The 26,679-nt window shown below is 40.4% G+C and overlaps 1 protein-coding gene across 1 annotated transcript in view; it reads left to right on the forward strand.

Annotated features, from left to right (window-relative positions):
- The window catches only part of LOC129695700 (talin-1-like), a 232,274-nt gene that overhangs the window by 98,435 nt on the left and 107,160 nt on the right, over positions 1–26,679 (forward strand). The window contains 12 exon segments of the mRNA XM_055632894.1: positions 3,504–3,661; positions 4,620–4,717; positions 6,447–6,576; positions 9,085–9,237; positions 9,874–9,890; positions 9,892–10,017; positions 12,216–12,343; positions 14,613–14,673; positions 14,892–14,996; positions 18,693–18,848; positions 21,359–21,460; positions 24,559–24,635. Of these exon segments, the coding sequence (XP_055488869.1) occupies positions 3,532–3,661; positions 4,620–4,717; positions 6,447–6,576; positions 9,085–9,237; positions 9,874–9,890; positions 9,892–10,017; positions 12,216–12,343; positions 14,613–14,673; positions 14,892–14,996; positions 18,693–18,848; positions 21,359–21,460; positions 24,559–24,635 (1,283 nt within the window). The 5' untranslated portion in view covers positions 3,504–3,531.

Genomic DNA, 26,679 nt, shown 5'->3' on the forward strand with positions numbered 1-26,679 from the left:
CACCTGGCAGCCTCAAAGCATCCTCCTCGGAGCTCACACTACCCCCAGCTTTGTGTCGTGCATCTTGTTGCTTAAAAACCGTTGGGTAATTACTTAAGAATTTATTTTAAAAAGCACAAAATTCCTTTCTCCCACTTCTACTACCCCAGCTTGCATACCTGGCTCCCAAAACTAGATATCTCCAGTGCAGTACAGTAAGCTAGAGGGCTGAAACCTTTAGATCACCTGCTTTTGAACAATAATTGATATCCAGCCCAGGGAGTAGTTGAAATAACAACAGAAAATGTTAAGGAAGAGAACCAGTAAACAAACTATAAATATATAATAATATAATAATTTAATTATATACAGAGGTGAAGGGTTTGGTCTGCTGTCGGTCAGAAACCATTTCCTGTGATTCACACTAAGTGCTGTGTAACATGCGTCTAATAATATCATTGCCTAATATTTCATTTGATTCATAATTATGTCCTTCCCAATACTTTTTTCTTCATTTAATACTAACCTAAAGTAATGTGAAGAAATGAACCTGTTGAATTAGGTATTTAAAATATCATGGCATGTTAGACTACAATTACCATTCTATACATTGTGTTTTTAAATGCATGTTTTTGACCTTAAGAACTTGTCTCAGTCAACTGGGGTTATTTAGTCTGTGTGTTTTTCACGGGAACAGTTTGCTTAAAGTTAAGTTAAGCAAACCTATCTTTAAGGTTGCTTAAAGATAAATAGACTCTAATTTTCCTGGTGCTCAAGAAGTTATCGCTGATTGAACAGTGTACTGGGAGAGGTCATGATTTTTAATATAAAGCCACCGTATTTGCATTTATCGGGTTATATATGTGTTATTTCTTGAAGAGAATTTTTATGTGGCATTTTCAAGGGTTTCTTGCTTTTGATTACAAATATTACAAAAGACTTCTGTTAGCAAAGGTGGAAGGCAGAATATGTGACCTGACAATGTAGCTCATCACTGTCTTCGAAGCAGGTCAAACAAGTGGAAACAAGCCTCAACAAGTTCCAATAAATGTAATCATATCTTTGTGAAAAGACTTTCATCATGAAGCTAATGGATCTTAATTGAGGTTCACAGGGCCCTGTGCTGTGACCGGATAATAAAGACGAGATACAAAACATTCTTGCAAGTCTTTGGTGCCCTGAATGGATATACAGACCTTGTGTTGTGTACTTGGAGAATGTTGTGAACTGGCATTTTTTGGAGTCGGTTTCTTATCTGTCACCAGTAACATCAAGTTCCTGGAGATTGAAGAAACTATAGATGCTGGAATCTGGAGTAAAGTACAAAGTACAAAGTGCTGAAAAACTCACTGGCTCAGGCAACATCTGGGGAGGGGATGGCTAGACAACATTTTGGATCAGGACCCTTTTACGGACCTATTGGAGTGGTGGAGAGGGTGGGAGGAGAGAAAGTTGGAAAAAGGAAGAGGGGGTGGCAAGTGATAGGTAGTTCCAGGCAACGGCGTGATTGGCAGATGGGTAGAGTAAGTGACAAAGTTCATGACGTGACTGCTTCTATTGGGTTACCTGGCAAATTTACTTATTACAGTGAGACAGGAGGTCTTGAGCCCATCAGATCTTTATCGACTCTCGGGAAGCAATTCCATTCCCCTCTCCTTAATGGTTCAATCATACTTTATTGTCATATGTACCGAGGTAGAGTGAAATTATTTTTTGCATCCAATTCAGTAAAATTATTACTAGACATAAGCACAACTTTAGAATAACTATTATAGGAATGGCAAACTGAGACAGTATGCAAGAGTCACCAGGCAGGTTTTGGTGCCATTTTCAAGTCTAAGTCGTTCCAGGTGTAGAGTTCTTAACCTGGCCATGAAGGCCCGTTGTCCTGGTGACGTTACATGGTCAGCCTGTCCAAGCGAAGCCACCACTGCTCCACTGCTCTGTCCCACTGCAGGTTGCATCTGGTCCACGGGCTGGGTCTCTTGGAGCAGCACCCCATCCAATTGAGCCCCAGTCTGCTGCAGGGCTTCCAGCGGTCTACTCCGCCACCACCTCAATCCGGATCCGCACATCAACCAGCGAACCGACATTCCTTTCCTCACCTGGTCACCGTTCCGTCTTTGTGCCCCGGGGTTGCCTCCCGCAGCCGACCTCGTAGCATCTGGACATCTAGATGCTACGGGTATTTATTTATTCCCCCAAGACATTGCATTTTATTCTCTCTCACATCATTACCTCTTTGATATTTTTTTGCCAATTACTTGTAATAAGGGATAGATTAGTGACCAATGAACTAATCAAACAAACATGTCTTGGAAATGTGGGGGGACTCCAGTATATCCATGCAGGGAAGGAAAAAACATGCAAACTCTACACAAACAGCATCCAGGGTCAAGTTCAGACCCGGGTCCCTGGAGCTGCGAGGAAGCAGCATCTACTGCTGCAACAGTGTATTATCCATAATCATTGATAATCATTGATGTTGTGTTGAAAGAAAATATCTAATTATGTAATGAAAATGGGGAACTGTCTTGGAAGTGAAATACAATCAGTGAAATTTCAAATCCTATATTTATTGGATTCCATTTTGGTGCCTTTGTAATGAGCCCGAAGCAGTAGCTGACAACTTTGAAACACTTTAATATTGTGCCTCTTGGAACTGTAAATGAGTATGGCCCTTGTGGAATGTACAAAGAGATTGCAGTTGCATTGCAGAAACAGCAGGCCAGGTAGTGGAAAATTATTATTTACCTTGGTGAATTATGGTCATTTGCAGAAGTCTTAGAGCTGAAAGCAGGGAAATAAGCCCTTCAGCCCATCTTGCCCATGCCGACCAAGATGTCCCATCCATGCTAATCCCACCTGCTTATAATTGGCCCATATCCCTCAGAACTGTTCCCATCCATATTCCTGTCCAAATGTCTTTTAAATGTAATCAGTCAACATTGCAGACAGAGTGGGGAATAAATTACAAATGCTTTTGAAAATAACATTTAAAATGTGCCATCTGTTGAGTATCTTGCCCTCAATCTTATTTTGTTGTCAAAGTTTATCCCTTTATTACTCCAATCCAGGGAAGTGATTGGCTTGGTTTGTTGGGCTTACTGCAGAAATAGGTAGGTTTAGCATTGAGTGGGCAAATGGGCTCGGCAATGGCCTAGAGTAAGGTTGGAGAACCGGGTAGTCAGAGGAGATCGAGTAATCTGGCCCATCATGATTGAGAACTGATGAGTGAAATTCATAATTTCTGCAATATTGCATCACTGCATATTGTATTTATAAGATGCTATGATAAGATGCATAAAAACGTTGAAGCAATTTTTATACATATGTGTCAATTGTATCAATCATGAAAGAGAAGCTATTTGATCTGTGTTGAAAATAAAAGAGTGCTTTTGTCCAGTCATTGGATGCTCAGATCTAATTAGTTAAGAAATGAAGAAAATTAAAATCTATGCAGTGAAATGTTTTTTCTGCTGCAAAAGAAACTTGGATGAGCTTGAATTTTGTTTCATTTTCAGTTGAATTTGTGAAGTGAAAGAAGACAAAATGGTGGCCTTGTCATTGAAGATTGGTGTTGGAAATGCTGTCAAAACTATGCAGTTTGAACCCTCGACAATGATCTATGATGCTTGTCGAATGATTCGTGATCGGGTTCCTGAAGCGCAGACAGGACAACGTAAGTTGGAGAAATTTCCCCATATGACATTACTATTGTTATTCTCCATCTCTAATAACAATTATAATTATAACGGTGATGATCTTTTGATTTATTGTGCTCAGTTGACTCCTGTCCAGTTAACATAGAAACATAGAAAATAGGCGCAGGAGGAGGCCATTCGGCCCTTCGAGCCAGCACCGCCATTCATTGTGATCATGGCTGACCGTCCCCTATCAATAACCCGTGCCTGTCTTCTCCCCATATCCATTGACTCCACTTGCCCCTAGAACTCTATCTAACTCTCTCTTAAATCCATCCAGTGATTTGACTTCCACTGCCCTCTGTGGCAGGGAATTCCACAAATTCACAACTCTCTGGGTGAAAAAGTTTTTTCTCACCTCAGTCTTAAATGACCTCCCCTTTATTCCAAGACTGTGGCCCCTGGTTCTGGACTCGCCCAACATTGGGGACATTTTTCCTGCATCTAGCTTGTCCAGTCTTTTTTATAATTTTATATGTTTCCTGCCTCAATCACAAGGATGTCCTTTCTCAAATTAGGAGACCAAAACTGTACACAATACTCCAGATGTGGTCTCACCAGAACCCTATACAGTTGATTCATTTTGCATCTGTCTGTGGCAGTTTGATGCACTTCAGGAGCTGAGAACCTGAGGTCAGAATAGGCAAGATTTATTTCCCTTGAAGTATGGTTATGACCAAAATACAGCTCAATTATAACCATTATTATCTTTTGATTAATATGAATTTTCAGTTTTTGTGCCGCCAAGACTGGATTTGAAAAATATGAATCTGGACTGTTTGTCTAGGCTTTTATATTACAATCCATCAGTTTGATCATTGTGTCACTGTACTTGCATCACATGCCTCTGTTTCCATGTTTTGTCTGAGATGCTTGCTTGATCTCATGCTTGTAAAACTGAGCAACATATTTCTCAATTTTTGTTTGGACTTCCAGCGAACGATTATGGATTATTTCTTTCTGATGAGGACCCTAAGAAAGGGATCTGGTTGGAATCTGGCAAAGCTTTGGACTATTATATGTTGAGGAATGGGGTAAGTTTACCATTTGGCTGCACTTGTATTCTGTTCTTCCTTTTTCTGACGTACTGTAACATTTATTTTCAATTTATCGTTCATCCATCATAATCAGAATTCTGTAATTAATCTTTTACACTAGTTCTATCTGCAGTGCTTGTGCTATTTTACTTTCTGAGTTGCAATGTAACTTGTTTTGCACAACGCAGTGAATCCATGTTCCATCTTGCTAAAAGGGCAGACTAAAAGATAATTTATTTATTTTATTAAAAATGTTCTATTAGCGTTACTTTGTAAGTGATCGCTTTGTAGTCACCCAGCTAATTGGCTTTGTTCTGCTCCATTTTAACAGATCAATTCAGGTTTAGTATGGTCTTTATATAGTATAGCATAGTATGATGTATGCTCTTACAGAAAATCCTGAACAAAGTATATTAAGTATTACTATGAGTCATGATGTTTAATTGTGATATGTTTACTCTGGAATTTAGGATGAGAGGGGATCTTATTGAAACATATAAGATTATTAAGGGATTGGACACGCTAGAGGCAGGAAACATGTTCCCAATGTTGGGGGAGTCCAGAACCAGGGGCCACAGTTTAAGAATAAGGGGTTTAGAACGGAGATGAGGAAAAACTTTTTCACCCAGAAGAGTTGTGAATCTGTGGAATTCTCTGCCTCAGAAGGCAGTGGAGGCCAATTCTCTGGATGCTTTCAAGAGGAAGTTAGATAGAGCTCTTAAAGATAGCAGAGTCAGGGGATATGGTGAGAAGGCAGGAACAGGACAATGAATGTGGATGATCAGCCATGGCTCAAAGAGCCGAATGGCCTACTCCTGCACCTATTGTCTATTGTACCGACAACGGAACAATTAAATTTTTACTTGCAGCAGCATAACATGCCTGTAAACATAATACTCATAGATAATATATAATGAACAGAAGTTCTATAAATTAAAAGGATTTGCGTATAAGAGCAGGGAGGTTCTACTGCAGTTGTACAGGTTCTTGGTGAGACCACACCTGGAGTATTGCATACAGTTTTGGTCTCCTAATCTGAGGAAAGACATTCTTGCCATAGAGGGAGTACAGAGAAGGTTCACCAGACTGATTCCTGGGATGGCAGGACTTTCATATGAAGAAAGACTGGGTAGACTCGACTTGTACACGCTAGAATTTAGAAGATTGAGGGGGGATCTTATAGAAACTTACAAAATTCTTAAGGGGTTGGACAGGCTAGATGCAGGAAGATTACTCCCGATGTTGGGGAAGTCCAGAACTAGGGGTCTCAGTTTAAGGATAAGAGGGAAGTCTTTTAGGACCGAGATGATCAGCCATGATCATATCGAATGGCGGTGCAGGCTCGAAGGGCCGAATGGCCTACTCCTGCACCTAATTTCTATGTTTCTATGTTTCTATATCGAATGGCGGTGCAGGCTCGAAGGGCCGAATGGCCTACTCCTGCACCTATTTTCTATATTTCTTATGTTTCTATGTTTTTAATACCCCAATACTAGTGCAAAATAGCATTTAGTTCTTATTGGAACCAAAAACAGTCCATACTTAATAATTTAGTGTTCAGGAGCCTGATAGTTGTTGTGGAAATAACAATTCTTGAACCTGGTACACATGTATTTCAGACTCTTATACTTTCTTCCCAATGGCAGGATCCTTCAAAGGATAATCTCCTTCACTCATGGGCATTTGTGATGCCGAATTACAAAACATTTTTCCTTTTTAATCCCAGGATACTTTGGAGTACAAAAAAAAGCAGAGGCCTCTGAAGATTAGGATGTTGGACGGAAGTATCAAAACGGTAATGGTGGATGACTCAAAAATTGTGAGCGATATGCTGATGACAATCTGTGCCAGAATAGGTAAGATTAACATCACACTTGCAGGCTTACTATTCCTTACCACATGTTAACCACCACCCCTTATTAACCAATTGATGGAACAATGAACTTCTAAAAAAATATTCTGTTGAACGCCTTGCAAGTGAAATACTCCGAAGTATGCCACAAACTTGATTAGGGCAACCTCGTGCATTTTTGTGAACTAACAAACGATTAATGGCTTAGCAAATGAGACGTACTACAAAATTTAAAACCACATCGCAACTAACAGGCTCCAAGTTCTCTTAACCCATGTCCTTCGACTCTTAATGCACCTTCCCCATCCTTGTGTTTCTTTCATTGTTGGTTGTAATAAATGATTGAAACTTCTGACCACCTGCCATTTTGACAAGTTCCTATTGAATCCGGTAGGGACATTTCATAAATGTATTTCACACAACAAGAAGAAACTTTTTGGTCTATCGAGACTATGCTGGCCCATTCCATTCCTGCACCATTTCTATATAACCCATTCTCTCTCATCGCCCATTAAGTCATCAACCTATACTAAGGGTAATTTACAACAGGTGATTAGTCTTCTCGCCAGCATGGTTTTGGAAACTGCAGTACCCACAGGAATACCACGTAGTCATAGAGAGAACATGCAAACTCCACACTGGAGCACTCGAGATGATGATTGAATCTGGATCAGTGAACTGAGAGACAGCTGATCGAAGTGTTTTGCCATTGTGCTGTACATAGTTTTGTCCCCTATTTAGCTAAGAGTGTGATGTAGGATGAACATCAGAACTTCAGGATAGAGCCCATCACCTCTGTTCAATGAGCTGATCGCACCTACATTGGACACAATATCTAGCCATCAGGACAAGTCATAGATGTAGGATTGTACAGCACAGTAAAGAGCCCATTGGCCCAATTTATCCATGCTGACCACAAAACCTAGCTATACTAATCCCCTTTGCCTACATTAGGCCCATGTCCCGATACTTTATTATCCAAATGCCTTAAAATGTTTTAATTGTTGCAAATTATTGTAAACATTGCTACTGGATCTTGGTGTCCAAGTCCATAACTTCCTGAAAGTGGCAACACAAATAGATAGAGTGGTGAAGAAGGGGTATGGTATACTTGCCTTCATGGTTCAGGGCACTGCTTATAAGAGTCAAGAAGTTATCATGCAGCTTTATAGGACTTTGGTTAGGCTACATTTGGAGTACTGTGCAGTTTTGGTCGCCCCGTTGCAGGAAGGTTGCAGAAGGATTTGAGTATAGGAGCAGGGAGGTTCTACTGCAGTTGTACAGGGTCTTGGTGAGACCACACCTGGAGTATTGCGTACAGTTTTGGTCTCCAAATCTGAGGAAGGACATTATTGCCATAGAGGGAGTGCAGAGACGGTTCACCAGACTGATTCCTGGGATGGCAGGACTGTCTTATGAAGAAAGACTGGATAGACTTGGTTTATACTCTCTAGAATTTAGAATATTGAGAGGGGATCTTATAGAAACTTACAAAATTCTTAAGGGGTTGGACAGGCTAGATGCAGGAAGATTGTTCCCGATGTTGGGAAAGTCCAGGACAAGGGGTCACAGCTTAAGGATAAGGGGGAAATCCTTTAAAACCGAGATGAGAAGAACTTTTTTCACACAGAGAGTGGTGAATCTCTGGAACTCTCTGCCACAGAGGGTAGTTGAGGCCAGTTCATTGGCTATATTTAAGAGAGAGTTAGATGTGTGGCCCTTGTGGCTAAGGGGATCAGGGGGTATGGAGAGAAGGCAGGTACGGGATACTGAGTTGGATGATCAGCCATGATCATATTGAATGGCGGTGCAGGCTCGAAGGGCCGAATGGCCTACTCCTGCACCTAATTTCTATGTTTCTATGTTTTCTATGAAGGCTGTGGAGGCTTTGGAAAGGACACAGAAGCGGTTTACCATAATGCTGCCAGGTTTGGAGGACATTAACCATAAGGAGAGGTTGGACAAACTTGGAGCGTTTTCTCTGGACTGTTGGAGGCTGCAGGGAGGCCTGATAGAAGTATATAAAAATGATGAGAGGGGCACTTTTATTTCCTGAGGGTGGAAATGTCAAAACCTAGAGAACATAGCTTTAAAGTGAAAGGGTTAAAGGAGATGTGCAGGCCGTTTTTCTTTTCACAAAGGATGGCGGGTTCCTGGAATGTGCTAATGGTAGTGGTGGTGGACGCAGTGGCATTTAAGAGGGCTTTAGATGGACATGTGGATGTGCAGGGAACGGAGGGGTAGGGATCATGTCCAGGCCGATGACATTAGTTTAGCTTGGCATAGATACTGAGGGCCAAAGGGCCTGTCGCTGTACTGTACTTTTCTGTGTCGTGTTCTATATTATTCACCATTCCACATCTTTTAACAGATTATTCTAGCTGCGATAAACTTGTGAATCAACTGACTTCAGTAACAGTCATCCTCAGTTTATGCTTTTTTGTGTGTTCAAGTCACCTTTATAAAATCATATTAGGAATTGCAAGTAATAGAAAGTATTTATATCTTCAAGGAATCACAAATCATGATGAGTATTCGCTGGTGCATGAAATTGTGGAAGAGAAGAAAGAAGAAATGACAGGGACCCTGAAGAAAGACAAAACCTTGCTCAGGGATGATAAGAAGATGGAAAAGCTGAAGCAAAAATTGCACACAGATGATGATTGTAAGTGTTATCTGTTTGTGGAAAGGTTCAATACCATACATTTTTTTGTCATCAAAATATAATATTTGTAAAAATAAGTATTTTGGGTAGATACACAACGAAAATGGTAGGAAATTGAACTGTCAGCTCAGATACTGTACAATTAAATTTTAGGGGGGAATTTAAGATAATTCTGAGGTTGCAATTTTTTTTGCATCAGCTAATAGTGAGACGATACTAAATGCACGGCTCGGTGTAGAACTGAATCAAACGGGAAAGGAGTATATAATATGTTAATATTCACCTGATCATCTATGGAGGTGATGGAGCTGGTATCAGATTGGTGAAGGTGCACAAATTAGACCATAAACCTGGTCCCTAATTGCTTTTAAACTTGGGCACAATTGCTGTTGGATAACAGAAGAATCCAGCTACTTATGTTTGAGTGAGTAAGTATAATCCAGCATTCTAAATTTATGGGAGTAACCAATAAAATAAATTAAAATGCAGCCGCCTTGGAATTGATACCAATTTTGTTACCATTTCAGGTGAAGAGGTTAGAAAGTTGAAAGTGGATGGAGTTTTGATGGCAGTGGTGGGTCTTGCTGTCCTAGAATGCATGTCATCTTGACACTGTGCTGTATTTATCCTCCACAGTGAATTGGTTAGACCACGGGCAGAACACTGCGAGAACAAGGTGTCGATGAAAACGAAACCTTACTTCTCAGGCGAAAGTTCTTCTATTCAGATCAAAATGTTGATTCAAGAGATCCTGTGCAATTGAACTTGCTTTATGTGCAGGTTTGTATTTTGTATTAGAATTAAATGGCACAATTGCTCTTGGAGTTCAGGTACGGTTCTCCTGTGGTCCTCTCTCAATCTACCTTGTTGCTGCCCTCGCACTCTTTTATTTGCACTTTCTCTGTAGCAGTAACACTTGTTCTGCATTCTGTTTCATTTTCTCTCTTGCAATGAATTGATGTACTTATGTATGGTATGGCTTACCTGCATAGAACACAAACAAAGCTTCTCACTGTATCTCAGTACATCCGCTAATAATAAACCAATGGAAGTGGAACTGGGTTTTATCAAAGTGATCTACTATAGCCTGGTCGGTTTTGGCATTGGCATGCTAACTTAGAACTGAACAAAAACCTGAGATGAGGAAAAGTTGTTTACTAGGCAGAGGTCCTTGATTAGTACGCGTGTCAGAGGTTATGGGAAGGAGAATGGGGTTAGGAGGGAAAGATAGATCAGCCATGATTGAGAATAAGGGGTAAGCCATTTAGAATGGAGACGAGGAAATACTTTTTCACACAGAGAGTTGTGAGTCTGTGGAATTCTCTGCCTCAGAGGGCGGTGGAGGCCAGTTCTCTGGATACTTTCAAGAGAGAGCTAGATAGGGCTCTTAAGGATAGCGGAGTCAGGGGATATGGGGAGAAGGCAGGAACGCGGTAATGATTGGGGATGATCAGCCATGATCACATTGAATGGCGGTGTTGGCTCTAAGGGCCGAATGGCCTACACCTGCACCTATTGTCTATTATCAGAGTAGACTGATGTGCCGAATTGCTTAATTCTGCTCCTATCACATGTTCATATGCTCCTCAAGGGGGGGTAAGCGGCTCCCACTGCTTTAAGACAAAATTAGCAATAATCATTAAATACTTCAGATTCACAACAATTTTCTTTTTCCTCCACACAATTATAGTGAAGGGTTAAAACTGTAATGTTGGGTGTGGATGGGTGGGGCAAGAACGTCAGTGAGGTATTTGCATGGTAAAGGCACAACTAAAATCAAAGCATATTCTGTCCTCAACCAAGAATTAGCATGGATCATAAACTGCTTACAGACTATAAACACAATGGGGTTGAAATACAACCACTCAGACTGGCAGGAGGTGTTGACTGCCATATTTCATTGTATGAATGAGTACAGAATTAATTCGAGACGTACAGCATGGAAACAGGCCCTTCGGCCCAACTTGTTCATGCCAACCAAGATGCCCCATCTGCACTAGTCCCACCTGCTTGCATATGGCCCATATCCACCTAAACCTTTCCTATCCATGTTCAATATCCATGTCCAAATGTCATTTAAATGTTGTGATAGTACAGCTCGTTTCATATACCTACCAACTTTCTGTGAAAACATTGTCCCTCAGATTACTATTAAATAATTCCCCTCGCGCCTTAACCTATGTCCTCTGGTTTTTGATTCCTCTAGTCATGGCAAAATAATCTGTGCATTCACTCTCATGAGAGGGTCAATAAGATTTACCCGTTAGACTCCTGCACTCCAAGGAATAAAGTCCTAGCCTGCCCAGCTTCTCCCTACAGCTCAGGATATGAACTCCTGACAGCATCCTTCTCTGCACTCTTTCCAGCTTCGTGCAGATTGCTAGTTCCGGCCTTTATATTACGAAACACATCCAGATGCATTGTAGAAAGTACAAAATCATTTGCTGGGATAATGCTAGTACTGACAGGGGATAATTATCAATAAAGATAGAACAGGCTGAGGTTCTTTTTTTCCCCTCTACCGTGCAGATATTTAGGTTAGCTGGCGGATGTTAAAAATTATTCTGAATAGATTTATTACTGTAAACATGGAGATGTTTTGACCATCCGGAGAGTTCAATGCTACTGGTCATTAATGCAGCAATTTGATTTTAAAAAATGAGAGACTTCTTAAAGTGGATCTTGCGGTGACTGGCATGGTTTGGGATAGCATAGTCACATTAAGGCAAAGCAGAGTTAGTACATTAGGAAGCAAAGATGTGTCAGTGGGATTGCTTGAAGGACGTGGCTCAGATGGAGTATAAACATATTGAGCTGAATGGACTTTCATAGAAATCATAAATTATGTATAAAACTAAAACCTCACAAACTCAATTTTCAAAATTATTTCGTAAATCAGAAATGGCTAATGATAATTAATTGTCGTTGAGCTTTTTCCAGCAATGGATTTTTATTTCCCCTCTGTGCTCCTTATTTAGGCCAGAGATGATATTCTGAATGGATCTCATCCAGTATCCTTCGACAAAGCCTGCGATTTTGCAGGATACCAGTGTCTGATCCAGTTTGGACCGCACAATGAGCTGAAGCATAAAGCAGGCTTTTTAGAGTAAGTAGATGCCTTTTGTACAATAGATTTATATTCTAGTTAAGCTATTAAAGCAAGTTACAAGCAATGTTGTTTTAGCACACAGATTGTGAAGCTAGGTGCTTGAACACTGAAATGTATTGCAATTGGCATTTTTCAGTATATTCTCAGCCATCTCAAGCATCCGTGAAGAAGTGGTAGTGGGTGGGATGCCACTTGCATGGGAGTTGCCCAAAATAATTACGGCAGATCGCACTGATCTATACATAAATCTTTAAAGTGGTGAGCTATATCATTTCCTAATAAGCCCACAACAGCATTGCCCTTGTGTGTAAAACTAAATAATCTAAAATGGCTTTTCACACTTATTTTAGAACACACAACAGTACATGGCCTATAGGCCCTTCAGCCCACAATGTTTGTGCTGAACATGATGCCAAGTTAAACTAATCACCTGCTTAAAAATGATCCATAACACTTCATCCCCTGCATAGAAGACTGAGGGGGGATCTTATAGAAACTTACAAAATTCTTAAGGGGTTGGACAGGCTAGATGCAGGAAGATTGTTCCCGATGTTGGGGAAGTCCAGAACAAGGGGTCACAGTTTAAGGATAAGGGGGAAATCTTTTAGGACCAAAATGAGAAAAACATTTTTCACACAGAGAGTGGTGAATCTCTGGAATTCTCTGCCACAGAAGGTAGTTGAGGCCAGTTCATTACTATATTTAAGAGGGAGTTAGATGTGGCCCTTGTGGCTAAAGGGATCAGGGGGTATGGAGAGAAGGCAGGTACGGGATACTGAGTTGGATGATCAGCCATGATCATATTGAATGGCGGTGCAGGCTCGAAGGGCCGAATGGCCTACTCCTGCACCTATTTTCTATGTTTCTATGTTTCTATATCCAGGTGCCTATCCAAAAGTCTTTTAAATACCACTATCATATTTGCTTCCACCACTATCCCAGGCACCCACCGCTCTCTAAATGTAAATAAAAATAACTTGCCCATGCCTCTAGTGTTTGACATTTCCACCCTGGGGAAAAGGGTTCTCACTATCTACCCTGTCTATCCCTCTCATAATTTTATATACATCAGGTTTCCCTTCAAAGTCCAATGCTGTAGAGAAACCGATCCAAGTTTGTTCAACCTTTACATGTAGCTAATACCCTGAATCTAGGCAGCACCCTGGTAACTCTTTGCTGAACATATGAAATAAAGTACACTATAAAAATTATCTTGTCAGTCCTGCTTTCCACCACCCTGCATCGAGATGATTTATTGTAGCCAACTTAAAGTGACAATTTTTTAATTCATATTTTCAATCATCGACATTTTTCCCCAACATTTCAAACATCCTTACTTCTAAGGTTCAGAATCTTTCGATGATTGCATTCTTTCTAGTGTTCTAAACATGTCGGAACTATTCAGTTGTATAAAAACGTTAACATATTTCAGATCGATGACTTTTCTTGTGATTACTCAGGGTTTTTTTGCCATTTTTACAGGGTTTTTTGCCATTTTTACAGGGTTTTGTCATTGCCGCTCATCCCTTCACTGATTTATTTTACACACAATCCCACATTAATTTCAGTAAATTGTTGTGACATTCCACAAGATCAGTTTTGTTGAGCTTGTAATCATTTATATGTGTATTTATGAGCCTGCCTGCAATCCAAATGTAAAGAATGATTGCACGTTTAGCACCTGTAGACCCTGTGCTCATACCAGGACTGGCTTATTACATGATTGAAAATTGCGGAGAGAAAACCACTTTCTCTCCACATTAATTAATTTGTTAATTGATTTGATCACAAATTGGGTACTATTGTAATAGTGCTCTTGATGTTTGCTAGGCCAAATATCATAACGTTATTAACCTTGCTTAGTTTAGAGATAAAGTATGGAAACGGGTCCTTTGGCCCATCGAGTCTGTGCCGACCAGCAATCACCTGTACACTAGTTCTATCCTACATACGAGGGACTATTTACAGAAGCCACCTAACTTACATACCAGCACGTCTTTGGAATGTGGGAGGAATGGAGCACCGAAACGTTGCCTATTTCCTTCGCTCCATAGATGCTGCCGCAACCGCTGAGTTTCTCCAGCATTTTTGTCTACCTTTGATTCACATATTTGAATCTATTTATTCTAAACGGATGCAAGTGTGCAAATATATTTTAATGTTACAAATGTTAAAGTCCTAATTGAATGAACAGAATTGTTTTTGAAGTAATTACCTATTTAATGCATTATTTATAAAGTTGTTATTTAATGCTGCTCTTTTATAGCTTAAAAGAATTCCTGCCAAAAGAGTACATTAAACAGAAAGGAGAGAGAAGAATATTTATGGTAGGTATTACTAAATAATTTTAATTTGCATATTAATATAACAGTAATATTCTTTTGCATAAGTTATAAAGAGAATAGTTCTTCGAGAGACGTACACAAGGATTTTTTTTCTATTGTCACAATGTTTTATCACAAACTTGGATTGTTTTCTCTGGAGCATCAGAGGCTGAAGATAGACCTAACATGTTAATGATTAAATATAAATTATTATTCTGCAGACGCACAAGAACTGTGGGAACATGTCAGAAATGGAGGCAAAAGTATTGTATGTAAAGATGGCCCGCTCCCTGAAGACGTACGGTGTATCTTTCTTCTTGGTTAAGGTGAATTTTCATTATAATTAATGAGTACTCAGTCATACCAACTAAGTATGTTCACCAATGCAAATAGGAACATTTGTCAAATTTGCTTAATCTCAAATGGCAAATATTTAGTTATTCACATGATGGGTTTCCACTATATCTAACTGAATAGCATATAACTTAGACCCTGGAACATGCACTCATGAGTTGATTAAAGTGGATTAATGTATAGAAGCATTACACCTGAATGAATGATTCATTCACCTGTTATTGTAACGTTGCTTTTGATATAGTTTATATAGTTTATTTATCAAGCCTTCTATGCTGCCTTCACTGCCTTGCACTGATAATTTAATAACTCTGGCACTGGCCACTTAAATCAGCTCCCCTGGACATTTTATAACTGTTTTTACGGTATTTTAATGTTGCTGTTTTTACCTGCACTTTTTAAACTATATGTCCTGTTTTATCGGGGACTTTTTATTGTTTTTATTGTGTGTGAAATGTTTAACTTTTATGTGCGATGCTCCAGTATTCCCTGGGAAACGTTTTCTCATTTTGCACTGTAGAACTGTTGCTTTGCAAGATGACAATAAAGGTTGATTGATTGACTCAATGATATTGATGTTTTCAATGTTCTATTGTAGCTTTTCACATTAAATGTGTTTTTAAATGTGTTAAAACTCCAAAGATCCACTGTCATGTTGTTTAGAAAACCAGATTATTTGGTATCTAGCTTACCAAGATGTCGGTTCCCATGCTCTCTGTAAACTTACCCAGTACCCACTTCCCATGCTCCCTTTAAAAACCTGAGCCAAGGTTCCTGCAATGCTTTTTAAACCCAAGGGGAGCCTGGTTTCCATGCTCTCTTTAAACTTTGCAGATACCTGTTTCCCATGTTCTCTTCAAGCTCAATGAGCCCTTGGTTCCCTCACTCCCTTTTGCATAACGCTTGCACGTGGCTTGCAGGATCTCCCGGTTGCGAACCATTTTAACTCCCTTTCCCATTCCCATACTCACCTTTCTGTCCTGGGTTTCTTGTGTGAGGCCACATGCAAACTGGAGAAACAGCATCTCATAACTTACAACATAACAGTATGAACATTGAATTCTCCAATTTTAAGTAACAAACCCACAACCCTTTGTGCTCCTCCTGGACGTGCACCATTTCCCCCCTCCCTCTCCCTCTCCATTCTTTCCTCTGCGATTCTTATCTTATCCTTATCTTGCACCATTTACCTTTTCATCACTGGCCTTTGTCCAATCATCTGCATATCAACCCCCCCTCCTCACTTGCCAGGCTTTTTCCTGTCCTTCCCTTCCCCCCTCACACACAATCAGTCTGAGGAAGGTCCTGATCCAAAACATCATGTCCATTTTCTCCAGTGAATCTGCCTGACCTGCTGAGTTACTTCAGCACTTTAACCATATAACCATATAACAATTACAGCACGGAAACAGGCCAACTCGGCCCTTCTAGTCCGTGCCGAACGCTTATTCTCCCCTGGTCCCATCTACCTGCACTCAGACCATAACCCTCCATTCTTTTCCCGTCCATATACCTATCCAATTTATTTTTAAATTATAAAATCGAACCTGCCTCCACCACTTCCACTGGAAGCTCATTTCACACAGCTACCACTCTCTGAGTAAAGAAGTTCCCCCTCATGTTACCCCTAAACTTCTGTCCCTTAATTCTCAAGTCATGTCCCCTTGTTTGAATCTTCCCTACTCTCAATGGGAAAAGCTTATCCACGTCAACTGTGTCTATCCCTCTCATCATTTTAAAAACCTCTATCAAGTCCCCCCTTAACCTTCTGCGCGCCAAAGAATAAAGACCTAACTTGTTCAACCTTTCTCTGTAACTTAGTTGCTGAAACCCAGGCAACATTCTAGTAAATCTCCTCTGTACTCTCTCTATTTTGTTGACATCCTTCCTATAATTAGGCGACCAAAATTGTACACCATACTCCAGAATTGGCCTCATCAATGCCTTGTACAATTTTAACATTACATCCCAACTTCTATACTCAATGCTTTGATTATAAAGGCCAGCACACCAAAAGCTTTCTTTACCACCCTATCTACATGAGATTCCACCATCAGGGAACTGTGCACAGTTATTCCTAGATCCCTCTGTTCAACTGCATTCCTCAAATCACTACCATTTACGTCCTATTTTGATTTGTCCTGCCAAGATGTAGCACCTCACACTTATCAGCATTAAACTCCATCTGCCATCTTTCAGCCCACTCTTCCAAATGGCCTAAATCTCTCAAATCAAATCAACAGTGGCCCCAACACAGATCCCTGTGGCACCCCACTAGTCACCGGCCTCCAACCTGACAAACAGCCATCCACCATTACTCTCTGGCATCTCCCATTCAGCCACTGTTGAATCCATCTTGCTACTCCACCATTAATACCCAACAATTGAACCTTCTTAACCAACCTTCCATGAGGAACCTTGTCAAAGGCCTTACTGTAGTCCATATAGACAACATCCACTGCTTTACCCTCATCAATTTCCCGAGTAACCTCTTCAAAAAATTCAAGAAGATTAGTCAAACATGACCTTCCAGGCACAAATCCATGTTCATAATCAGACCCTGTTTATCCAGAGATATATTATCTCTAAGTATCCTTTCCATTAATTTGCCCACCACTGACGTCAAACTAACAGGTCTATAATTGCTAGGTTTACTCTTAGAACCCTTTTTAAACAATGGAACAACATGCGCAGTACGCCAATCCTCCGGCACTATTCCCGTTTCTAATGACAATTGAAATATTTCTGTCATAGCCCCTGCTATTTCTACACTAACTCCCCTCAATGTCCTAGGGAATATCCTGTCAGGACCTGGAGACTTATCCGCTTTTATATTTTTCAAAAGTGTCAGTACTTCCTCTTCTTTGAATCTCATAGTTTCCATAGCTACTCTACTTGTTTCCCTTACCTCACATAATTCAATATCCTTCTCCTTGGTGAATACCGAAGAAAATAAATTGTTCAATATCTCCCCCATCTCTTTTGGCTCTGCTGACTCTCTAATGGACCAATTTTATCCCTTGTTATACTTTTGCTATTAATATAGCAGTAGAAACCCTTTGGATTTACTTTCACCTTACTTGCCAAAGCAACCTCATATCTTCTTTTAGCTTTTCTAATTTCTTTCTTAATATTCTTTTTACATTCTTTATACTCCTCAAGCACCTCATTTATTCCATGCTGCCCATAATTATTGTAGATCTTTCTCTTTTTCCGAACAAGTGTCCAATTTCCCTTGAAAACCAAGGCTCTTTCCAATTTTTACTATTTCCTTTCAACCGAACAGGAACATAAAGATTCTGTACTCTTAAAATGTCATCTTTAAATGTCCTCCATTTTGTATCCTTTTTTTGTAAACCTGCATCTGCAGTTCTTCTTTCTCCCTTTAAACTCTTGTTTCTTGCTATCAGTTTCCATTACAAGGTTTTTTTTCCTGTCACATGTCCCAGGTGTTAAATATGTTTGGTTTCTATGCTGATGTTTGTTGAAATATACTTGTTACTTGCACAGCCCTTATAACACTTGCTAATCTAACAAGCAGACTTGTTACTTTTATTAGTTTTTTTCCCCATAAACTTTGTTGCATGCTTTAATAAGATTGATAGTGGTGATAAATGGCCATCTTGTTATCCATGCTTACTCGTTAACAAATATTGATTATTTTCCAGGAAAAAATGAAAGGGAAGAACAAACTTGTACCTCGCTTGCTAGGAATTACCAAAGAATGTGTCATGCGTGTGGATGAGAAAACAAAAGAAGTGATTCAGGAATGGAGTCTTACAAACATCAAACGTTGGGCAGCATCACCGAAGAGTTTTACTCTGGTACGTTATCACAACTTTTTGATAAATGTTGTTACCATTACTGAGCTTTGTAAATGTTTTTCATCACGCCAAGCAAACATTCTCTTGGATTTCCTGTCAGAAGAGTCTCCCCAAACCCAAAGTGGAACGTATTTTTGTAATATAGCGAACATGTGTTGCAACTGCTAACTCTGAGTAATGGGCGGAGGTCCAAATAGATAATCTGGACCCATACATTGATTGCAGGCAGACAAAGCAATTAGATAATCAAATCCGCATTTTATTTGTAGGAAGGAACTGCAGATGCTGGTTTAAACCAAACATAGACACAAAAAGCTGTAGTAACTCAGTGGGACAGGCAGCATCTCTGGAGAGAAGGAATAGGTGACATTTCGGGTTTGAACAATGGTTTTGACCCGAAATGTCACCCATTCCTTTTCTCCAGAGATCCAGCTTTTTGTGTCTATCTTCAGCATTTTATTTGATGAGGGTGTGGAAAAAAGATGAGGATGAGGAAGTTGAAAACAATTTATTTGATGAAGAAGTGGATAAAAGCTATAGCACCCCAGCCAACAAGAGCAGTCCTGTAGCTGATCATTAATGGACAAGTAATGTCAATAAATTGAACAGGCCATCAAAGTCTTGGCCATATTACTGGTATGCACTGAATTAGCTAATGTCGGGTGAGGCTGTGGAATTATGCATTGCCACTTGAAGGACATACTAACTGTAAACTGGAAGGAGGAAGTCGGGCAGCTGAACAACCAGTTCGCCGATGATGTACAAGGACAGAATCAAATTTAATTGAGCCCTGTATATGATTATTCTGTTCTCAGTAGGATTTAAACAGTTTTTGTAGGAGGTATACCCTGCCCATCACCATTTTCAATATTTAATATGGGAGGACATGAAAAATCAGGAACAAGTGAGTTTGATGTATGCAAATCAAAGCAGTTGATTAGACACAAAAAGCTGGAGAAACTCTGGCTTTTTGTGTCTTGCTTCGGTTTTAAACCAGCATCTGCAGTTCCTTCCTAAGCAGTAAGCTGCTTGATCACCAAACTACTAATTTACTCAAAATTGAGTTTTATTATCAGAAGTGTGTGATGGCATATTTGAATTTTATTTCCCTATCTATTGGCAGTTGCAGTGTAATTTAGTTCCTTGGGTTACGCCTTCCGATTGTATCTCCCTACTCAATTCAATAGTCATGGACATTTTAATAGACTGGAGTGAATCTCTGAAATGTGATATATAAATTTCTATTGAATTAATCTTGGCTGATTAGAATGATATTTTGCAGACAACACACGTCAAGGATGACTCCTGTGCGACTGCCAAATAAATTAAGTTTGAGATGTCCTTGGGCAATTGTGCAACCGAATTCAAAATATATTCATCGTCTTGTAACGATAATGTAACCAAACTTGTCATTTGGTTTCTCAATATGGAATTCTAATTTGTTTAAAATGTTTTATCTAAACTCCAAAATGTAATAGCTTACAAAACATGATTCTAGCACTGTTGCTGAGAACCCCAAAGTCATGTGCTTGAGCCTCAGTAGTGGGGAACATCAAAAGTCCCAAGCGGTATCAAACGGTGCTTGTAATTACTCAAACCTGAGATGTAGCATTCTTGCTAAAACATTGTTAAGTGGAGATTCTTTTCAAAAAAATTAGCAAGGGCAAGACTGCTATTTTATAACAAATTTGATTTAAAATAGTATCCACCTGAATATTAAGAATCTTGATTTAACATCTTACCGAAAAGAGAAAGCCTTCTACAATATTTTACCGACATGTGGTGGTTTATATCCTGTTACTTCTTGCGTATGGCGTGCACAGCCTAAGGTTTTAGGACAACTTGTTCTATTTGATCTTAGAGATACAGCACAGAAACAGGCCCTTCGGCCCATCAAGTCCACACCGACCAGCGATCCCTCGCACACTAACACTATCCTACACACACTAGGGACAATTTACACTTATACAAAGCCAATTAACCTACAGACCTGTACGTCTCTGGAGTGTGGGAGGAAACCGAAGACCTCGGAGAAATCCCACGCAGGTCACGGGGAGAACGTACAAACTCCGTACAGACAAGCACCTGTAGTCAGGATCAAACCCGAGTCTCTGGCGCTGCAAGGTAGTAGCTTAACTGCTACGCCACTGTGCCTCCCTTTATTAGATTGCATTCGTCGAAACAGGGTGGACCAGGTGAAGGTTGCAATCTTCCACCCCATCCTGTTACCGATAGCCCAGGCTCATTTGACTTGGTAAAGGCTGCCGTTCCAAAGCTAAACTGCCAACTGGATGCAAGATTCAAAGGACTGGAAAAGGATCTCGACACAAAACGTCACCTATTCCTTTTTTCCAGAGATGCTGCCTGACCTGCTGAGTTACTCCAGCATTTTGTGTCTACCTGAGGAGATTCAACTGTTCAGTTTTAAAACACAATGAATTCATTGGATTTGAATATTTAGTAGATTAGATTGGTATAAATATTTGAATCTGTTTTTTCTCCACCTGTAGGATTTTGGTGACTATCAGGATGGGTACTATTCAGTACAAACAACTGAAGGAGAACAAATTGCACAGCTGATAGCTGGATACATTGATATCATTTTGAAAAAGGTACTGCACTAGATTTGTTTCCATCTACTTTGCTTAAGTTGTGTGTGTGTGTGTGTGTGTATTTAGATGGGTTTACAGTAATATTGGATGTGGGCAAAGAATTTCTAAGCTGTGTGGATGGCCACAGAGAAAGTCCATCTGGTAAAGTGTATTCATTGAGGAATCATGCTGCATTCAAGTTGTAAAAGGATGTGATACAAGGTCAAAAGTGATAGGAGCAGAATTAGGCCATTCGGCCCATCAAGTCGACCGCCATTCAATCATGGCTGATCTATCTCCTTCCTCATTCCATTTCTGCCTTCTCCCAATAACCCCTGACACTTGTATGAAGCTGCTTGGTCCTCTGAATGTGCATTCCTTATCTCGTGATTCCTGCCAGTTGACCGAGGAGGTCTTAGCACCCTTGAGAAGTGAATGTGAAAATGTACAACATTTTTAATCTTGCTTGTTATCAGAGTCAGAATCAGATTTTATTCGCCAAGTAGGTTTCAGATCAGTCATGCAATTAAAAGCAACAGACTCAAAAACACATTTTAACATGAACATCCACCACAGTGACTCCTACACATTCTTCACTGTGATGGAAGGCGAAATAAAGTTCCAAGTCTTTCCTTTTGTTCTTCCTCGGTCAGGGGCCTCGAGCCCTCCGTTGATGGGATGATCTTGTCTCCTGTAGCCGGCGCCGTTCGGGCCCTCCGGTTCGAGGCGTTCAGCTCCTGCATCGGGAGGTTGTCAGCTCCCCCGCGCGGGGCGATCGAACGTCGCGTCGGGGCTGGTTGAACCTTCTGCGGTGTTGGAACTCCCAACTAGCCTCTCCCGAGACTGCGAGCCCTTGATGGTAAAGTCCGCAGGCCGCGGTGGGAGCAAGGGATCCGCTCCGATGTTAAGTCCGCGCCCCTCCAGCTCCAGCAATAGAAGGCCGCAGAGCCCGGAGAATGTGATCCAAAAATTGATCACATCTCCGGTAAGGTAGGAACTTGAAAAAAAGTTTCCCCCGATCCCCTCCCCCCTCCCGCCACATAAAACAAACCGAAGTACATTAAAACAAACTTTTAACAAACGCTAAAAATAACAAAAAGATGAAAAAACAAACAGACGGCCGGAAGGGCTGCCATCTCCCCAGCGCCCCTGGTGGTCAAAAATATCTAGAGATATATTTTTTAAAACTTGTAAGAATACTGCAGTTGTACAAGATTGAAATGAGTGGTAAGAAATGCAACAAATCAATGGGGGGGGGGGTACGTCAATCCAGAGTAGGACATGCACAGTAAATTGTAGAGCCTGGAGGAGTTGTAGAACTGAGATCTGGGAGTACAGGTTCTAGTATTCTGCAAATAGCGAGCCAGGTAGACGTATGGTGAAAAAGGTGTTTGGCACATTTGCCTTCATTGGCTGTCGATTGCAAAAGTTGGCACATCATAATGCAACTGTACAACTTGTGGGTAAAACCACACTTGGAGTACTGTGTGCACTTCTGGTCACCCAGCTATAGGAAGGATGTCATTACGTTGGAAAGGGTGGAGAAGAGATTCACCAGGATGTTTTGTGGACTTGCAGGCTTGAGTTATAGGCATAGGTTGGATTAGCGAGGACATTTTTCTTTGTAGGGTAGGAGACTGAGTGGTGACCTTATTGAGATATACAAGATAATGAGGGTCATGGATAAGTGAGTCAGTGTCTTTTTCTCAGGGTGGAGAATTCTAAAATTAGACAGCAGAGGTTCAGGGTGAGATGAATGAGATTTAAGCAGGATCTCGAGCACTTTTTTACACACAGGGTAGAATGTATTTGGAATGAGCTGCCAGAGGAAGCTGCAGTGGCAGAGACAATTACAACTTTTAAAAGACTTTTGGACTGATGTATAGGAAGAGTTTAGAGGGCAGAGGGGCAGGATGCAGGCAAATGCTGCTAGCCCAGAATGCCATCTTGGTCAGCATGCATAAGGTGAGCCGAAGAGCCTGTTTCTGCACTGTATAACTCTGATTGTATAACTCTATAGTCTTATCCACAGTACATCCACAAATGTATGAATGCACGAAGCAATGAATGGAAACTATTACGTTTATGTTGTCGTATCCAAACAGGAAAAGGGTGTGGTGCAAAAAGTAGTCAATTTAAATTTTTTTTGACAATTTGAGCCCTGTTTTCATTACTAGATTTTAGGCAATGCAACCTTGCATTTTTCTTAAAATATGCATTCAGATTCTTATAGTTGAATGTTTTTGGATACTAAAGTATTAATTTGTTTCTATCCCAAGTTGAACAAGACATATTTAAAATAAAACAGTTAAAGGAAGTGTAAAATTTGTAGTTTGAATCTAATTAATTTGAGGCAACATCACGGAAACAAGGCCTTTGACCTAACAAGTCCATGCCAAGCAAGGTGCCACATCTAAGCTAGCCCCATTTGCTCACGAATGGCCGATATCTCTCTAAACCTTTCCTTTCTATATACCTGTCCAAGTGTATTTTAAATGTTGTTATTGTACCTGTCCCGATTGCATCCTCGGGCAGCTCAATCCATATACCCACCAACCTCTCGGTGAAAGTTTTTCCCCTCAGATTCCCATTAAATCTTTCTCCTCTCCCCTTGAACCTCTGTCCTCTGGTTTTTGATTTGCCTGCCCTTGGTAGAAGACTGTGAATACACCCTATCAATTTCCTTCATGATTTTATACATCTCTGTAACATCAGTCTCCTGTTCTCCAATGAATAAAGCTTGTCCAATCTCTCCCTGTTGCTCACGTCCTTGAGTCCTGGCAACAATCACAATCTTTCCAGCTTAATGACATAATTCCTATGGCAGGGTGACCAAAACCCGAGCAGTTATTATATAATTGAATATCTTCCAATTTTAGCAGAGGGTGATTTAGATATTGCAGTCCTTTTACAGCAAATATATTTGTCTGACGAGAGTGCATCCCCAAGAGCTGATTTCAACCAGAGGTTTGACACTTAACAAATAAATGCTGGCAGGAATTAGTTGCCAATTTAGAATGATGTGATGGAAGAATAATGAAAAGTTTTTAAGTATGACTGACGTGATTTTCATGTTGGGGAACATTTTTATAATGCACATCCAATTTAACTATTTGCAGAAAAAAAGCAAAGACCATTTTGGTTTGGAAGGTGATGAAGAATCCACAATGTTGGAGGATTCCGTATCCCCCAAAAAGTAAGTGAGAAATGAAACATGAATTAACCTGTGGTTTTCTTTTGCAACAAGTTTCTTCTAACATCATCATTACATTTCTACTAACATCATCATCTTTCTCGGCAGTTATATTCATTTTCCAGGGAGGAAATATTCCTACATCTCTTTGCACCTTTCCTCCCGCACCTTCCCCCAGACTCCGCCATTCAGCTTGCGAACTTCATCTTAACGCTCACGACAAAGCGAGAAACTAACATTTTAATGCAACAGTTTCATTTGCAAAAGTGTGGAATGGTAACTGGGATTAAATGGGGGTGGTTGTTCAAATTTGTTATGATTTCTTTTAAAAAAGATTATGTGAGGTAAGGGAAACAAGTAGAGTAGCTATGGAAACATGAGATTCAAAGAAGAAGAAGTACTGACACTTTTGAGAAATATAAAAGTGGATAAGTCTCCAGGTCCGGACAGGATATTCCCTAGGACATTGAGGGAAGTTAGTGTAGAAATAGCAGGGGCTATGACAGAAATATTTCAAATGTCATTAGAAATGGGAATAGTGCCGGAGGATTGGCGTACTGCGCATGTTGTTCCATTGTTTAAAAAGGGCTCCAAGAGTAAACCTAGCAATTATAGACCTGTTAATTTGACGTCAGTGGTGGGCAAATTAATGGAAAGGATACTTAGAGATAATATATATAAGCATCTGGATAAACAGGGTCTGATTAGGAACAGTCAACATGGATTTGTGCCTGGAAGGTCATGTTTGACTAATCTTCTTGAATTTTTTGAAGAGGTTACTCGGGAAATTGATGAGGGTAAAGCAGTGGATGTTGTATATATGGACTTCAGTAAGGCCTTTGACAAGGTTCCTCATGGAAGGTTGGTTAAGAAGGTTCAATGGTTGGGTATTAATGGTGGAGTAGCAAGATGGATTCAACAGTGGCTGAATGGGAGATGCCAGAGAGTAATGGTGGATGGTTGTTTGTCAGGTTGGAGGCCAGTGACTAGTGGGGTGCCACAGGGATCTGTGTTGGGTCCACTGTTGTTTGTCATGTACATCAATGATCTGGATGATGGTGTGGTAAATTGGATTAGTAAGTATGCAGATGATACTAAGATAGGAGGGGTTGTGGATAATGAAGTAGATTTTCAAAGTCTACAGAGAGATTTATGCCAGTTGGAAGAGTGGACTGAAAGATGGTAGATGGAGTTTAATGCTGATAAGTGTGAGGTGCTACATCTTGGCAGGACAAATCAAAATAGGACGTACATGGTAAATGGTAGGGAATTGAAGAATGCTGGTGAACAGAGGGATCTGGGAATAACTGCACAGTTCCCTGAAAGTGGAATCTCATGTAGATAGGGTGGTAAAGAAAGCTTTTGGTGTGCTGGCCTTTATAAATCAGAGCATTGAGTATAGAAGTTGGGATGTAATGTTAAAATTGTACAAGGCATTGGTGAGGCCAATTCTGGAGTATGGTGTACAATTTTGGTCGCCTAATTATAGGAAGGATGTCAACAACATAGAGCGAGTACAGAGGAGATTTACTAGAATGTTGCCTGGGTTTCAGCAACTATGTTACAGAGAAAGGTTGAACAAGTTAGGGCTTTATTCTTTGTAGCGCAGAAGGTTAAGGGGGGACTTGATAGAGGTCTTTAAAATGATGAGAGGGATAGACAGAGTTGACGTGGATAAGCTTTTTCCCACTGAGAGGAGGGAAGATGCAAACAAGGGGACATGACTTGAGAATTAAGGGACAGAAGTTTAGGGGTAACATGAGGGGGAACTTCTTTACTCAGAGAGTGGTGGCTGTGTGGAATGAGCTTCCAGTGAAGGTGGTGGAGGCAGGTTCATTTTTATCATTTAAAAATAAATTGGATAGTTATATGGACGAGAAAGGAATGGAGGGTTATGGTCTGAGCGCAGGTATATGGGACTAGGGGAGAATACGTGTTCGGCACGGACTAGAAGGGTCGAGATGGCCTGTTTCCGTGCTGTAATTGTTATATGGTTATATATGGTTATAAATATTGAAAAATCGAAGCAAGATCTAAACAAGGTATT

The sequence above is a fragment of the Leucoraja erinacea genome, chromosome 1 (genome assembly GCF_028641065.1).
Source record: "Leucoraja erinacea ecotype New England chromosome 1, Leri_hhj_1, whole genome shotgun sequence".
Lineage (NCBI taxonomy): Eukaryota > Metazoa > Chordata > Chondrichthyes > Rajiformes > Rajidae > Leucoraja > Leucoraja erinaceus.